Genomic DNA, 15,005 nt, shown 5'->3' with positions numbered 1-15,005 from the left:
CATAAAATACGTAAATGATGTGCACTTATTTTTTATTTAAATATGAATTTATATTAAAAAATTAATTTATTAATAATAAATCTCAATTTTTCTTTTTAAGTACACGACTACCACAAACCAATTACTCACAAACAAATTATGTGTTCTAAAATATAAATAAATAAATAAACTACAACGTGGCACAAAAAGAGGCCAAATGGTTCGACGTTCCACAACCAACCGACGGTCAAAACTCGAGAAGACTGACAATAATCTCAGAATCTCTTTCTCCGCTTTCTCGCCTTTCTTAATTCTTCCCCCTTCCTCACAGACAGAAACAACGTACAGCCAAATGAGAGCTCTTTCTCCTTCTCCTTCTACTCTAGCCGCCACTCTTCTCCTCGTCCTCCTCCTCCTCCAATGCTCCGTCGCCAGCGCCGGTCAATTCTCCGGCGACTCCTCCAAGCTCTCTGGCATCATAATCCCCGGCTTCGCCTCCACCCAGCTCCGCGCCTGGTCCATCCTCGACTGCCCCTATTCCCCTCTCGACTTCAACCCTCTCGACTTGGTCTGGCTCGACACCACGAAAGTATGTATTTGTTCTTTTCATTGTCCTTTCCCGTAGCATTGGAAATCTGATGAATTCCACTCGTTTTTGTCTCAATATCCTTCTTTGGCATCGCATTATTGCTTGCATGGCATTGTTACTGTGGTGCTTTTTTTGAGGAACTAAATATGCGCGCTGTACGTCATTTTGTGTCACGCTTTAGTTTAGTTGGATAAAAGAGTTAATTTATGTTTATCAGCGTTTATTATGCTAGCATATCAACAAAAATACGTGCGAAATTGCGAAGAATATAAATAAGTGATGGTAAAGGGGCCGTTAGTGAGTTGAAATAATCTTATTTATATCCATAGTCTGAGAAAATCGCATTCCTTTGCCTGCAGCTTCTTTCTGCTGTCAACTGCTGGCTTAAGTGCATGTGGCTCGATCCTTACAATCAAACGGATCATCCAGAATGCAAGTCTAGGCCAGACTGTGGTCTTTCTGCTATCACTGAACTGGACCCAGGCTATATAACGGGTATGCCTTTTGAATTCTTTTACTATGGTCTTCTTCTGTTTGTTGAGATTAAGATATTCAGGAGATGTTTTAATCTTCTGGCGGTATGGCCTGCTTAAATAAATTTTGTTGTTCTGTGGTCTTCAGGTCCTCTCTCTTCAGTGTGGAAAGAATGGATTAAGTGGTGTATTGAGTTTGGTATTGAGGCTAACGCAATTATTGCTGTTCCATATGATTGGAGATTGTCTCCATCAATGCTTGAGGAGCGAGACCTTTACTTTCACAAGTTAAAGTTCGTATTTAACCTAAACATTTGTACTGCCTACTATAATTACTAGCTATGATTCTTGTCTCAGAATGGATTCCTGTAAACAAATCAACCCCCCCCCCCCCTCCCCCAAGAGAGAGAGAGAGAAAAGGAGAAGGGGAATTTCGCTTGTGACTTTAATCTACGTACAAAGCTAAAGTTACAATGGATAGCATTCCCATGCTTTGAACAATTTCCTTAGATTTTACAGTTTGTGCTGGGGTGAGATTCATTTACTGGTAAATTTTGGGATGTTGAGAATTTCCAAATATTGATTTTAAATTTGCAGACTGACATTCGAAACTGCTCTTAAACTCCGTGGTGGTCCCTCTATCGTCTTGGCCCATTCACTGGGTAACAATGTGTTCCGTTATTTTTTGGAGTGGTTAAAGCTAGAAATTCCTCCGAAACATTATGTGCAGTGGCTGGATGAACACATTCACGCCTATTTTGCTGTTGGTATAATCTCTTTGAATCAAATTCCATCTACTTCAAAATTCTAGTTGCTTGAGATAGTTGTGATGATGCTCTTGTGGCCTTTTTGTTTTCTTGATTTCAGGTGCTCCTCTTCTTGGTTCAATTCAGACGGTAAAATCAACACTTTCTGGAGATACTTTTGGTCTTCCTGTTTCTGAGGTTACCTCTTTTACTTCCATATTTTCAGACTATCTCAAAATATTCTGTTCTTACTTTTTCTTTTTAAGTAATATATATATATATATATATCATATTCTGTTCTTATCAGTGCTCTTGTTTGTCTATTTTTTTTACTTGTTCTATATGTAATTGTATTTGCTTCCTTGCAAATCAATATTTACTACTTTAATCTTCTTCTATTATTTTAGTTACTGCACAGTGCATCATACTTTTAAAATAGAAGTTCCTACAGTGCCCTTTCAAAAGTTAAATCAACTAGAACCTGGTCAGGCAGTCTTAAGAAACTCAATTGACTGAACTCTTCTTCTCAGTGAGATTGAGACACTGTGAAAGTGCATCATCCACGTACAATCTTGGTTGATGTGGTTACCATATTGAACTAGGATGCCTGTTCCAACTCATGCTTATTGTACATCTTGCAAGGTATCAGGGGACAGCTCGGTTGTTGTTCAATTCATTTTCTTCTTCATTATGGATGTTGCCCTTTTCAAAGTACTGTAGGGCAGATAATACATATTGGAAACATTTCTCTGGGGTGACCAGGCGTGGTCATCAAACATATCACTGCGAAGAGCAGGAATTCCGTTCAAACTTTTCTGGGTTGGCGACAAATATAATCAATATTGAAATTCCTTCAATCCGTGGTAAGAATTTTGAGACTCATGCATGTCTCATTCAGTTAGTAGTGTAATCATTCCCACATGCTTCCTACATCTTTTATTATCAGGGTTTGATGCTTATCCATCTGTTTCGGAAGTAGCTGAGACCAACTTGTCTAGAATGGAATGTGGACTGCCTACTCAGTTATCCTTCTCTGCACGTGAAATCGCGGATGGGACCTTTTTCAAAGCAATAGAGGACTATGATCCAGATAGCAAGAGGCTATTGTACCAGTTAGAGAAGTGGGTATCGTCTTACTAATCACCAACAAACCCTTTCCACTTGATGTGCAGGCTTTCTGCATAGAATGCCAAATTATTATGACTTCTACAGTTATTATTTCCAGCTAGGACTGAAATTCATTCCACTTATCCTTGAAGCAACTTCATGTCAACCTATCCAGATTAATATTTCCTTAATTTCGGCTATCAACTTCATGTTGGCTTCAAAAATTACTATTCTGCTTTTGAGGTTGTTATATCGGACATCTGTATCCATGCTGATAATCGTTACTGGTGTTTGTCACTCAAGGTTTCATGATCCTTATAAATGACTACAAATAATCATATTGTCTTCCTATGGGATGTTCTTGAAACTTCTGTAAGGGGTGGATTTATATGATTAAGCCAAATTGGATGAAGAATTTTAGTTTCTTGATTTTCCTTCAAAAAATTGTGGTTGAGTGGCTGCTGCAGATTAATACATGTTGATGATTTTAGGTGTGGCTTTTGCCGTATAAAATCTGTGACTCAGTAGCAAGTGTCTAATCATTTTTTTTTTATGAGATTGTATGGAGCTGCAACTGGGATGGTCTGGTCTAAAACTTCAACGAAAAGAGCGTGTCATAAGTCATGAGGCACTATCCAAATGAGATAAATGTAGTTTACCATTGAGCCATAGTATGTGCACTTGCAGTCAGACAATCACTTTGCTTATAACACCTCAAGTAAAGGAGAGTGGTAAATGGGATCCCATATTACTTGGGAGGGAGAAATTCTTATGGTTCATAATGATTCCAAGGAGCTTCAATAGAAGCCTTACCTAGTAATTTTGAAATACAAACTCAGATGTGGCTTGGGCCTTTTTTGGATTGTTACATTGCTGATGTCCTTCTCTATCTGTGCCTGCAATCAGTTCTCAGTAGTTGCTGATTCATAAATACCAAATGCTATATTGATTAGAATTTCTAATGCTAGATTAAGCCAAATTGGATGAAGAATTTTAGTTTCTTGATTTTCCTTCAAAAAATTGTGGTTGAGTGGCTGCTGCAGATTAATACATGTTGATGATTTTAGGTGTGGCTTTTGCCGTATAAAATCTGTGACTCAGTAGCAAGTGTCTAATCATTTTTTTTTTTATGAGATTGTATGGAGCTGCAACTGGGATGGTCTGGTCTAAAACTTCAACGAAAAGAGCGTGTCATAAGTCATGAGGCACTATCCAAATGAGATAAATGTAGTTTACCATTGAGCCATAGTATGTGCACTTGCAGTCAGACAATCACTTTGCTTATAACACCTCAAGTAAAGGAGAGTGGTAAATGGGATCCCATATTACTTGGGAGGGAGAAATTCTTATGGTTCATAATGATTCCAAGGAGCTTCAATAGAAGCCTTACCTAGTAATTTTGAAATACAAACTCAGATGTGGCTTGGGCCTTTTTTGGATTGTTACATTGCTGATGCCCTTCTCTATCTGTGCCTGCAATCAGTTCTCAGTAGTTGCTGATTCATAAATACCAAATGCTATATTGATTAGAATTTCTAATGCTAGATTCTTTTACCTTCTCTTTTATTTTTTATTATTCTGGAAAGCATAGGATGGTGTTGCTTTCTGGTTCTATTTTCAATAGCCTGTGTTCACAATGCTGTGCATTTCAGGTCATATCATGGTGATCCTGTTTTGAATCCACTTACACCTTGGGACAGACCACCTATAAAAAATGTTTTTTGTGTCTATGGAATAGATTCGAAGACTGAGGTAAAATTGTGTTCTTCATAGTACAGATTTATATTTTTCTTAAAAGAGAAACATGTAATCCTTAAAATTTTGTTTTAATCAAAAGGACACCTTCAATTTTAGAGAGTGCTACTTAAACCATTAGTTAAATTTGTTCCTTTTCCTTTGATATCCTAAGGTCTATAGTGGGTATTATACTGACCTAGAAACAATAGATTTTAGTTTCTTGATGAGTTCTAGTAAACATGTGTGTATATTCCTGAAATCATATGGGCGAATGTATGTTTGCCTCTTTAGTTTAGACAATTAGAGATTTTGTATTGCATCATAATTTTTTTCTTTGCTAAGTTGTATTGGATCATAATTTCTCTAGTAAGTTCTTGTATTCAGTGGTTATTTAAACTCCACATTTTTAGATCAGTTTTAGTGACTTTCTGGACAGCTAATTAGGTTATATGCATCCAAAGCTATATCTTTCCTATGGCTAGGGGTTTGTCATTGCCTGTTCTATCTTCTAGCTGGTTACCATTTTGAATGATAGTTTTGGTATCTTGCCAATGATAATACAGGTTGGTTATTATTTTGCACCAAGTGGTAAGCCTTACCCTGATAATTGGATCATTACAGATGTCATCTTTGAGGTTGAAGGATCTTTATTCTCAAGGTAAGTGTCATTCATGCTAAGTCTATAATCCTATCAAAAAACTTATTTTGTGGCAAGTGGCAAACTTATCATGGATTATATTTGCTGAAAATTGTTGTCATATTTAACTATATCTTAAAAAGAATAAGCTTCTTTGGAAATCTGTGTGTGTATTGGAGCTTTTTTGTTAGTTAAAAGTTACTTTTAGTTACCAGATTTTGTTAGGCTGGTGAGATGAGATATTGAGAGTAATTGCGGTCATGTGTTTAATGGTGATTCTCCACAAGTGGCTATTGACTACCTTTGCCTGGAAAATTGAAGTGCCTATCAACTCTTGAAACCTCAGTTAACATTTTTTTTTTTATAAGTAAGAAATTTTATTGAATCGAGTGAAACTAGGCAATGCCCATGTACACAGGAATTATACAAAATGAGACACCTAATTACATTCTAGAAAGCTGAAAAGTAGACAAAAACTCATGAACATTCCCGCCCTTTAGTACAATAACAGAAAACCACTGTAAAAGTGAGAATACAAATAAATTCCAGATTTCTCCCACTGCATGCTCCTTGTTGTTGAAACACCTATTATTCCTTTCCGTTCAAGTGACTTTAGACGGCACAAAAACCCTCCATATGCTCTTCCATGGAAAAGAGTTAGGCTGTTGGACTATCAAAACCTTGTAAAACGATTTAACAGCAAACTTCTTGCTCCCCGTATGTTTCCACAGCATGCAATCACTCCCATTACCTCCCAACTTCACTGAATACTGGTAGCTGAAAAAACCTTCAAGCTCATCAAGTTCCCAATCCTGAGCATTTCTAGTGAAAGTAACATTCAGTCCCATTTACACGAGACAACACCTCTGAAACTGCTGCCTGCTGGTTTCCAACCAAGCTGTAAACGACCGGAAAAACAGTGTAAAGAGGTCTCTCACCACACCATACGTCGAACCAAAAACGGGTTCTTGCTCCGTGACCCACCTTGAACTTGAGATGTTTTTCAAAAATGTTCCACCCCCATTTAATGAATTTCTATAGGCTAGCACCATACGGCCCCCTACCCTCCTTAGAGCACCATCCCCCCCCCACTCACTTCCATACTTCCGATCAATAACGCTCTCTCTCCATAATGAGTTCCCTTCCATTTGATATCTCCACAACCACTTTCCTAATAATGCCTTATTAAAAATACTCAAATTTTGCACCCCCAAACTACCATTCACAAGCGGACAGCTCAACCTTTGCCAACTCACAAGATGAAATTTGTTCTCCCCCACGCCACCCCACAAAAATGCTCTAAACAATTTTTCCATCCGGTTTGCCACTCCCACCGGTAGTGGAAAGAGAGAAAGATAGTAAGTAGAAAGATTGGAGAGGGTGCTTTTGATAAGTGTTAATCTCCCCCCTTTTGATAGATATAACCGCTTCCAACTCGACAATCTTTTCTCAATCTTCTCTACCACACTGTCCCAAATACTCTTTGCTTTGAAAGATGCCCCCAAAGGAAGCTCAAGATATTTCATAGGAAGAGAGGCAACTTGGCAGGCTAGCAAGTCCGCAAGAAAGTTAATATTCCTCACGTCCCCCACCGGTACCAGTTCTGACTTCCCCAAATTCACCTTGAGTCCCGAAACCGCTTCAAAACATAACAAAACAACCCTTAAGGCTTGAATCTGACCACAATCTACATCACAAAAAATAAAAGTATCGTCCGCAAATAATAAGTGGGAAATGGGACTGGCACCATTACTATTGTTACCCACCGAAAAACTAGTAATAAAGCCCCCTCTTATTGCAGCCTCCACCAATCAACTCAATGCCTCCATAACAATGACAAAAAGAAAAGGGGATAACGAGTCCCTTGTCTCAAACCCCTCGAAGTCTGAAAAAATCTACATGATTTGCCATTAACTAATACAGAAAATCGAGCAGTTGAAACACAATGTTTGATCCATTCACACCACCTGTCCCCAAAGCCACATCTCCTGAGCATGTAAAAGAGAAAATCCCAACACACGTGGTTGTAAGCTTTTTCCATGTCCAGCTTACAAAGAACCCCTGGGATGCCTTCTCTCTTTTTTTTCGATAGGTAAACAAAACTATATTAATCAAAGAATAAGGCAAAGCCTGATACACATAAGAAAATACACAGTGTGCCCTAGCTAGGAAGGCGCCAAAGAAATAAGAAAGTCATGAAGGTCCATGCCATTAAAATCAACAGCAATGACCCAGGTACATAGAGTAGTATAAAATAAAACTTTAAGTTCCTCTAATGATCTCTCTCTATCTTCTAACATCCTGGCATTGCACTATTTCCACAAGCACTGCATGATACAAATATGAATCATCTTCCAAACCGCTTTAATCTGCTGCATGTCTCCTAAATTTGTCCAGCTGGCCAACACTGCCACTACAGTCTCCGGCATAACCCAAGCCAACTCTACTTGACTGATCACCTCATTCCACAAAACCCTTGCTGTCTCACAATGTAAGAGAAGGTGGTCCACTAACTCTTCCCCTCCCCTACACATGCAACACCAATATGCTATGATAACCCTCATTTTCCTCAAATTGTCAATTGTGAGAATTTTACCCAACGATGTTGTCCACACGAAAAAAGTAGCTTTGGAGGGTGCCTTGTGTCTCCAAAGTCTTTTCCAAGGAAAATAAGTATTAGGCTCTTGAGTGAGAACCTTATAAAAAGAGCGAACCAAGAATGCATCTTTCCCAGTGGGTGACCACTACAGTCCATCTTCTTGTTGAGTGCTTGGTTTAACGGAGTACAAGAGGCTGTAAAAATCAGCAATGCTGCTCATCTCCCAATCTTGTGTTGCTCTACTAAAACTGATATCGCAATGGATCTGACCCCCCGAAAGCCCCATGACATCCGCCACTGCAACTTCTTTATCACTTGTGATTTGGAATAATGAAGGGAAAGAAACTTGTAGTGGGGTATCCCCACACCAATCTGCTAAGATCATATCCAAAGTACTAGCAAATCGACTGAGTGAGGTAGTAGGGAAGATTATCACCAAACCCCAAAATGTTTGTTTAAAGGTAGGCAAATCCTAGACAAGTTTCTTATTGCTAATGAATGTCTGGACAGTAGGATGAAGGCTGGTATAGCAGGAATCATTTGCAAGCTTGACATGGAGAAAGTGTATGATCACGTTAATTGAGATTTTCTTCTCTACCTCCTTAGGAGGTGCTGCTTTGGTGTGAGGTGGCGGACTTGGATTCGCTGGTGCATATCAACGGTGAAATTTTCGGTATTGATAAATGGTAGCCCAGCTGGTTTCTTCCATAGCTCGCGTGGCCTAAGACAAGGCGATCCTTTGTCGCCTCTGTTGTTTGTTTTTGTGATGGAAGGTTTAAGTAGGATGACATCGGCTTTGGTTTCTAATGGCTTTGTGGATGGCATCTTGTTGGGAACCCCGGATAGGGGTATCATTAATATTTCACACTTGTTGTTTGCAGATGATACACTTATTTTTTGTAAGCCAGACCGAAATCAAATTCAAGTGTTGAAGGCCTTGCTACTTTGTTTTGAAGCAGTCTCCGGTTTGAAAGTGAATTTAAATAAATCAGAGATGGTTTCAATTGGAGAGAGGATGGGTGGTTTTTCATCAACATACAAGATTGCAATTGGGTACAGGTTCAAAGATCAGATTTTGGAAGGATGTTTGGTGTACCAATTGTACTCTACAAGACAGTTTTCCTACACTTTTTGAGATTGCAAATGCTAAAGATGCCATGGTGGCGGAGGTAATGGAAGTTGAAGGTAGAAACATCCTTTGGAATATCAATTTCTTCAGGGCAGCACAGGATTGGGAGATGGGGAGTTTTATAGACTTTTATAGCCTTTTATACTCTTGTCGCCCAAATACCCAGCATACAGATGATTTGTGGTGGTGTCCAACAAGGAAAGGAGTCTTCACTGTTAGCTCCTTTTACAAGGTACTCACACAAGTGCCTGACAGTCAATTTCCTTGGAGAAAGCTCTGGTGCAATAAGGCTCCTCTCAAAGCTTCTTTCTTTGTGTGGACAGCGGCTTTGGGGAAGATTCTTACTACGGATAATCTGAGAAGACGAAACATAATCATAGCAGATTGGTGTTGTATGTGTAAAAGAGGGGGTGAATCGGTGGATCATTTACTTTTACATTGCGAGGTAGCCAGGACTATTTGGGATGCGGTGTTTAACAGAATAGATCTAGCATGGGTGATGCCAGAAACTGTGATGGATGCTTTGGCCTGTTGGACTTCAATTCGAGGAATGAGACAGATTAAAGCGGTTTGGAAGATGATCCCAAACTGTATTTTGTGGTGCTTATGGCAGGAGCGCAATGAGAGGATTTTTGAAGATAAAGAGAGATCAATAGCAGAGCTAAAAATGTTATTTTTTAGGACCCTTTGTACTTGGGCTCATGCTGTGGACTTTAATGGCATGGAGTTTCATGAGTTTCTAGTTTCTAATGTTCCCACCTAGTTAGGATGGGAGCAGCAGAACTTTTCTTTGTAATTGACACTTTTTGGATGAATATATACTTATTTTACTTATCAAAAAAAAAAAAAAAAATTGGAGATGTTCCTAATATACAGTAGCTGGCTAATACATTGGGGGTGTAAGATAGCTTCTCTTCCTTTGACTTACTTGGGACTTCCGTTGGGGATGGTTGCAAGGGCTTCCTCTATATAGGAGACGATGATTGAGGAAATAGAAAAGAGATTAGCGGGATGGAAGAGAATGTACCTATCGAAAAGCGGCATGATCACTTTGATCAAGAGTACACTTTCTAACCTGCCAACTTATTTTCTATCACTTTTTCCTATTTTTGCAAGTGTGGCTTATCGAATTGAGAAGCTCCAACGTGACTTCTTGTGGGGTGGCATGGGGGAGGAGTTTAAATTCCACCTAGTAAAGTGGGATACAGTATGTCGTCCTATCTCCAATGGTGGTTTGGGTATTAGAAATGTGAGGATCTTTAATCATGTGCTACTTGGAAAATAGTTGTGGAGATATAATAAGGAATGGGGATGCCTTCTCTTATCCAGCTGTCCAAGCACTCATTAGTAATTAGAACTGAATCCAGGATTTGCCGACTCCGAACGAAAGCATTTTGAGGTTTAGAAATGAGTCTATCCGTCACCATACTCATTCAGTTGGCTAACACATTTGATATGATTTTATAGATCCCACCTGCCAAACTAATAGGACGGAAGTCTTTCAATTCATAGGCTCCAGCTATCTTCGGGATAAGAGCAATGAAAGTAGCATTTAGTGACTTCTCAAACTTGTGAAAAGTATGGAAATCATGGAAATCTGCATCCCTTCTTCCTTCACTATATCCCAACACTCTCGAAAGAAAGCCATAGAAAAACCATCCGGACCCGGGGCTTTATTTTTGCACATGCCTCCCACCACTGTCAATGATGTTGATATCCTGATGTTCTCTAATGCTAGATTTTTAGTTGTCTTATTCATGTGACTTGGGGACATGGTTTTTGGTGCTCTTTGCTCCATTTTTCCTGCAGCTCTCTTGTGGCCCATTTGTTGTTATGGTGCATTAACTCATGCATTAGTCAATCAGATTTTCCCTACCTCATCTCCATGCCTGCTTTTTGGCTGACTAAACTGGTCATGTTACCCATTGGCTTCGTATTCACAAGCCTTATGCTCATTGTTTCTGCTTTCTATAAAGTATTGAACAGAATTTGTCAAAAATATTATTCTTATGGATAAGGTGAATGGGTGGGAATATGTGAATGTAGGTGTCTCACTCTCTTTATGAACTGTGTCATACACATTTGTAACATTTATGTAGGTCAGGGGATCTGGTTGAAGGGAATGCGGGAGCTGCAAGTGGGGATGAGACAGTAAGTTGAAGAATTAGTGTCGTTGGTTTTATTATAGGATATATTTAATCATAAGATATATTCAGATTCCCACACTTCAGTCTGGGTATCTGATATTTAATTTATAAATTGCACACAACAGTGCTTTAGCTTCCTATGAAAAAGACATAACTGTTTACAGGTACCCTACCATTCCCTCTCATGGTGCAAGAATTGGCTTGGACCAAAAGTGAACATAACAAGGGCTCCTCAGGTATTCCTAGTTAGCATGTGTGTTGTCCCTGTGTGAGTGCAATAAGTGTATGGAATTGCATTATGTGTATGCATTATGATTTTATGCCTCGTAAATGCAGTTGCTTAATCTGTATGGATGATATTTAAACAAATACAAATCTCTGTTATTGATCAGATCAGTTGGCAAGACATACCATGACATTTTGGATGCATGGTGCATATTATTAGATTTAAATTTGTCTCGGTTGTGTTCTTTGAGTTCTTACCATGTTATGTATTGCTTCTTAGTGAAGTGAATCAGTTTTGTGATTTAGCGAAATTAAATCTGAGAATTGCGGAGCCAGAAACATATTCCTCATTTGTCTCCAGTTTCAAGAGTTTAAATGGTTTCCCTTGGTCTTTGATGTTCCTTGTCACCATGGGCTGGCCTTATTTACTTCTATTACCTTTGTGTAATGTTTCCATTGCTTGTATATCCATACTTGTCTTACAAACGAAAATGCAGTTTATGGGCCGATATGTTAAACATCCAAAATTTTGTTTTTCTACGAGAGCTTTGATAATTCCACGGTTGTTCTGAAAATGTAGTCGGAGCATGATGGGTCCGACATACAAGTGGAATTGAATGTAGAACATCATGGAGAAGACATTGTTCCCAATATGACAAGATCAACAAGGGTTAAGTACATTACCTTTTATGAAGATTCGGAAAGTATTCCTGGAAGGAGGACAGCAGTTTGGGAGCTTGATAAAGGTGTGCTACATATCTATAAATTGTGCATGAAAAGAGTCATGTCAGTGTATTATAGCTCTTTGACTTTAATAATGCCCTTATAAACTGTATCATTTGCTTTGTTATTTGAGACAGCATGGCAAAGCTATGCAACATGCAATGTACAACTGGTAGAATTGTATATAAAATATAGAATTAGTCTACATACAGTCCCCAAATGGGGACTGCTCATGCAAGCCCATATAGTTATATTTAAAAAAAATTTTAAATTACAATAATATCCTTTTAAAATAATATTTTTTCCCCTTTTACCCTCATTCATCAATGAGATTGCACATGCAGTCCCCCACTCAGGACTGCAAATAAAATTTCTCTAAAATATAAGGGCTGGTTCTTGTTGATTTGGAAGACTTATATTCAATTTGTGAAATATTTTAAAGATGATTTAGAACTGGCCGGATTGTTCTATGATACTAGACGTTTTATTATTATCGTTATTTTATATAAGGATTAGTTTCTCAATTTTGGATATTCCTGCCTTATGATTTGGAGGCGGGTTATTGTCATGAAGTTTTATATTTAGTCAAGAATTTGGACTCTTTTGTAGTTTTTATGGAATATCTCTCCATGGAAAATTTGAGTTGCCCTTATTGTCTGTTTCTTTCTTTCATACCGTGATTCATACCAAACACTAGTAGAAAAAGGCTTGTTAATAATAGGAGTTATAATCATTAAATTGAGACTATATCTTCTTGTAGCAAATCACAGGAACATAGTTAGATCCCCAGTCCTAATGCGGGAGGTGTGGCTTCAGATCTGGCATGATATTCATCCTGATGCAAAATCCAATTTTGTTACAAAAGGTGAATCTTCATCTAATTATTTCTTTTGGAAGAAGGAAGAGGGGGAGGGGGAGGGGCAGGGGCAGGGAGTTTAATTTGAGCAATATTAACTGATAAGATGTCTGATAGCTAAGCGTGGGCCTTTGCGGGATGAAGACTGTTATTGGGATTATGGGAAAGCTCGGTGTGCATGGCCTGAGTACTGTGAATATAGGTTAATTCTTTTCTTTCAGAACAAATTCATTTTTTATTGGAACTTGTGCTTTTCCTTTGTTTTAGTTCATGCTATTATTGTTTTATTTGATGGATGGCAATGCAGGTATGTTTTTGGGGATGTTCATCTAGGGCAGAGCTGTAGGGTGAAGAACTCTTCATCTGATCTGAAGTTGCATTATCTATAGATCAGAAGGTGCCAGTTATGTTTTTTCTTCTCTATCCAAGTATAATTTAGAATTTTTTAGGAGGAGCTTAGGAAGAAAATTGATTGCACTTTTACCAGAGTCCCCACGAAGATTTCTTGATGAACAATAATTTCCTTTGGGACCCTGCTTTGACTTTCCTTAAGATGAAAGCATGATGATTGCCCTCAAACTTAGGATTCACACATGCTATTAAGTATTTACAAAGCATTTTTGTCCAGCATTTTGCCAACTCTCCTAGCTTCAGCCTTATATCTGTTCTGGTCATTATGGGTTGAAAAATGAAAATGAAAGATTGGACTTGTATCAAGACATTCTAAAACTACAACAAAAATTTTTAGATAAGATTATGAAAAAGCGAAATTAACTTATTTCAGTAATCTTAAACGCGTCTTTATCTGTCAATAATTGCGTTTTCTTCTGGGTGTGGTATTGCTATAGTTTTTCATCAGGCATAAATTTGGAGTTTTAACACACACACATGTATATATATATATATATATATATATATATATGTGCATGTATGATTTTGTTCATTTAATGATATTTTGTTTTGTCGTATTACAGCTGCTTGCTACGGCACATACTTCTCAAATACGAGAGGTCCAGTTTGTTCGAAATCACAATTCATCCAGTTCAGTGATTGTATCATGCACAATAGGAGTAGGGAGTAGGGATTGCAATTCTAATTTGCTGTCTTGGTTTCATCCTTCAGCATTTACTGCAGCTTTGCATTGCCAGCCCCATTGTAGCTAACATTCTCCAAGTCCAAGTAGCTTCTTGTGAGCACTTCCTTGCTGAGCCATCATCACAGCAGAAAAAAGCGGAATCTTTTTTCTTTTTTTCTTTTTAATCAAGAGACAGTCATTAACATTGTATACATGTAATATGATTTTAAGGAGGTCTTTTCTTTTTACCTAAAATGTAAAAGTCAAATGTTCTAATGCAGGGAAGTAGTCTCCACCTTGAGCCATGATAATGGCATTAGAGCTGGGAGTATCCATCCATTTTTTATGAAACGTCTCTTCAAAGATTGTGTTAAGACCCTTGGTTGTTCTTAGCTCAATGAATATAATAGTAGATGAAACTTTGAATGTAAATGCATGCGGAATGAAGGAGAATGAAATGCACGGAAGCGGTTTGATAAAATGCTCCGAAGAGTCAATAGTCCATAGCTACGGGTTCTTCGAGGGACCCCACCTCCATTACAGATTCTCAGAATTCCAAATACCACAATGATACCCCACTACTCCTCCGTCCCTCACTCAAGTACCATTCCAGTAACAACCTACTAGAACTTAGGCTAAACTGACCTTCGTTCAAAACATAATAAAAGACAGTAATCAAAACACTCCGTTTCATTCAACTAAACGGTGCGTATTACAAAAAGCAACAATTAAGTAAAACTACTTTATTTTCCTTTATCTATGCGCTGTGTTTCCTTCACACAACCCAAACGGTGCGTTTGAGATAAACCCATGCGCTGCCGTTTTGAGTTCCATCCCTTCTTCAGTTCCGCAAGCTCCCAGTTCCTCATTACCTCGGCAGTTCTTCACTTCGTGTCTCATTTCCAGCCTAGGGTTCCAACAACTCCCTCTTTCTTCACAGCACCTTGCCCACAAGGTGGGGATAGAGCTGATGGAGCTTCCAC

At 38.4% G+C, this 15,005-nt stretch overlaps 1 protein-coding gene across 2 annotated transcripts; it reads left to right on the top strand.

Annotated features, from left to right (window-relative positions):
• The first annotated feature begins 216 nt into the window (after positions 1 to 216).
• On the top strand, positions 217 to 14,302 carry LOC108995988 (phospholipid--sterol O-acyltransferase). 2 transcript variants are annotated; one of them, XM_018971696.2, is made up of 16 exons: positions 217 to 568; positions 928 to 1,063; positions 1,190 to 1,334; positions 1,639 to 1,808; positions 1,909 to 1,985; positions 2,437 to 2,650; positions 2,734 to 2,908; positions 4,547 to 4,646; positions 5,195 to 5,289; positions 11,096 to 11,147; positions 11,308 to 11,379; positions 11,949 to 12,114; positions 12,852 to 12,956; positions 13,065 to 13,149; positions 13,255 to 13,344; positions 13,922 to 14,302. In XM_018971696.2, the coding sequence occupies exons 1-15, from the start codon at positions 332 to 334 to the stop codon at positions 13,334 to 13,336; spliced, it is 1,911 nt and encodes a 636-aa protein (XP_018827241.1). In that variant the 5' UTR covers positions 217 to 331; the 3' UTR covers positions 13,337 to 13,344; positions 13,922 to 14,302. The 2 variants fall into 2 exon arrangements, with proteins under 2 accessions (XP_018827241.1, XP_018827242.1); XM_018971697.2 differs by having other exon boundaries at positions 13,255 to 13,350.
• Positions 14,303 to 15,005: the final 703 nt, after the last annotated feature.

This window comes from Juglans regia, chromosome 1, assembly GCF_001411555.2.
Source record: "Juglans regia cultivar Chandler chromosome 1, Walnut 2.0, whole genome shotgun sequence".
NCBI lineage: Eukaryota > Viridiplantae > Streptophyta > Magnoliopsida > Fagales > Juglandaceae > Juglans > Juglans regia.
Note: the sequence above shows the minus strand (reverse complement) of the source record. Positions and strands in the feature narration are given on the sequence as shown.